Consider the following 2,506-nt stretch of genomic DNA (forward strand, 5'->3'; position numbering starts at 1 on the left):
GCGCCCAGGAGGAGGAGCAGCAGCAGCAGCAGCGTCGCGCGTCCCCGTCGTGCCCCCGACCCCGCGAGCTCCAGCTGGTTCCGACCCAACTAACCCTCCGAGCCCGGCGCGAGCCCTCAGCCGTCTCCCCCGACCCATCAAGTCGCACTACCTGGCTGGCGCCTCCCGAGCCGCACCGCGTGGGAACAGTGCACGCGGCCACGTCCCTCTGCACGCGCTAACCTATATAACCCGCCACCTTTCCCTCCAAATTTCAAACCAGATGCTCCGGCTCGGCCCGCCCCCCGACCGCCGCCGCACCCGGGCAGCCATGGACGCCGGCGCCTTCGTCGGCAGCGACTACTACTCCTCCTCGGGGACGCCGTCACCGGTCGGCGGCGGCGGCGGCGCGGACGGCGACGGCGACGGCTCCCCCTCGTCGTACATGACGGTGTCGTCGGCGCCGCCCAAGCGCCGCGCCGGGCGGACCAAGTTCAAGGAGACGCGGCACCCGGTGTACAAGGGCGTGCGCCGGAGGAACCCCGGCCGGTGGGTCTGCGAGGTGCGGGAGCCGCACGGCAAGCAGCGGATATGGCTCGGGACCTTCGAGACCGCCGAGATGGCGGCGCGCGCGCACGACGTCGCCGCGCTCGCGCTCCGCGGCCGCGCCGCCTGCCTCAACTTCGCGGACTCGCCGCGCCTGCTCAGGGTGCCCCCGATGGGCGCGGGGCACGACGAGATACGACGGGCGGCCGCCGTGGCGGCCGAGCAGTTCCGGCCGGCTCCCGGTCAGGGCAATGCGGCCGCCGAGGAGGTGGCCGCTGCGCCGCCGGAGGCATCCGCATTACCTAACGCGCCGCAGAACTTCGATGACCCCTACTGCATTGTCGATGACAGGCTCGACTTCGGGATGCAGGGGTACCTCGACATGGCGCAAGGGATGCTCATTGACCCGCCGCCGATGGCTGTTTCGTCCGCCAGTGGCGGCGGCGACGACGATGACAACGGTGAGGTTAAGCTCTGGAGCTACTGACGTACTGATCCACCGCCGCGCGCGTTTCGAACTTCCCTGTACAGCCTATGGGAACCTGGTACTGGTGAAATGTGTGCCGGTTGCCCTTTCCCTTCTCAAGTTGCCGGTAATGTTAATGTATCTTCCCTGCACTTCTGATGAAGTGTGTTTAGGAGAAGCAGAAGACTGGGGCTGCTCAGTTTGGTAGACGGTTGTGGCCTTGTGGGCGTTTGGCGCTAGATCATCACCCTTGTTGCTGCAGAATGCATGAGGTCACTGATCTCTGGAGTGCTTAGACCACTTGTGTAATAAGCAGCAAAAAACATGTTGCTTGATGTATGGATTTGCAAACTCCCTCATTGATGTTATTGCTGCACATTGAGAATTTGACATGTTGCAGGGATCACAGATGAGATGTAATCAATCCAGCTAAAACTTCAGCAAAAACCGCTTGATTATGAAGATCCATTATATACACTGCTCAAAGTTCATGTAGTTATTCAGACTTGAAATATTCACACAGCACACTGAATCATAAGTAGTGGCTGCACTTTTATACTTTATTTCAGTTCTAATTATAGTGTGTAGAGCTGAAGCTCCGTTTTTCTGCAAGGTAAAAACAATATGCAGAACTAACACCACTTGTTTTCGTATTGAAATTTCTACATCACCGACAACTTTGCAAAACACAAATCTTATTCATAAACTTTTTAAATGCAAAGTTATTAATTGGAAACATGCAATTAGCGCTTCGATCAATCATAATGCATTTTTTAGTTTTGTTGGATTTGTTCATATCACTGTGCAGCTTATAGGTCTCATAGCGTTTTTCAAGTAGTGGTACGGCTTTTTAAATGCAAAGTTATTCATTGAAAACCGTTTTTGAAAGGCAAATAGTGCGGCTTTAGGTCTCATATATATGTTAGCACCTTTTTTTTTAAATAATATATGTTAGCACCTGACAAAACCGTTTTTCAAGTAGTTTGCTATAAGGATGTACTTGCAGGCTAGCAGCCAGGCTATAAACAAGAAAGAACGGCCAGTTACAGAGTTCATACTTGTTTAATTAAGGATGGTGAAAGTAAAAATGCTAAAGTTAAGTAGTACTACAAACAACACTGAACTACTGCAAACAACTCTGAACTTTTTCAGGGGAAGAATAGCATTGAACTTGAACAGACGGCAGCTGTTGTGTGGACATATCTCCTCTGGCATATCTTGAATCCACGCGGGAAAAGTGGAAAAGGCAACCTGAATCAGGAATTCAGGGTTACCATAAAGCTCTGCTTTACTTCATTCTATTGACTGAGTCCGAGTCTGAGCCCTAGTCCTTTTTTAAGGCTATACAAACATTTTCCCCCTGCTTATCCTCTCTCTACAAAGTGACAGCTCGTGGTTTGCATTGGCGACTTGCTTGCGGCTGATGGTGCCCAGCGGATAACTGAAAAAGGCTTTGACGATGTCAATGACGCCCCATCTAGGCCTAAGCTGGCAAGCCGCGGGGAAAAGCTGTCC

The 2,506-nt window shown here is 53.4% G+C and overlaps 1 protein-coding gene across 1 annotated transcript; it reads left to right on the plus strand.

Annotated features, from left to right (window-relative positions):
• Positions 1–261: 261 nt before the first annotated feature.
• Positions 262–1,466, plus strand: LOC120656793 (dehydration-responsive element-binding protein 1G-like). Its single transcript, XM_039934974.1, has one exon. The coding sequence runs from the start codon at positions 263–265 to the stop codon at positions 1,010–1,012; it is 750 nt and encodes a 249-aa protein (XP_039790908.1). The 5' UTR covers position 262; the 3' UTR covers positions 1,013–1,466.
• Positions 1,467–2,506: the final 1,040 nt, after the last annotated feature.

The sequence above is a fragment of the Panicum virgatum genome, chromosome 1N (assembly GCF_016808335.1).
Source record: "Panicum virgatum strain AP13 chromosome 1N, P.virgatum_v5, whole genome shotgun sequence".
Classification (NCBI taxonomy): Eukaryota; Viridiplantae; Streptophyta; class Magnoliopsida; order Poales; family Poaceae; genus Panicum; species Panicum virgatum.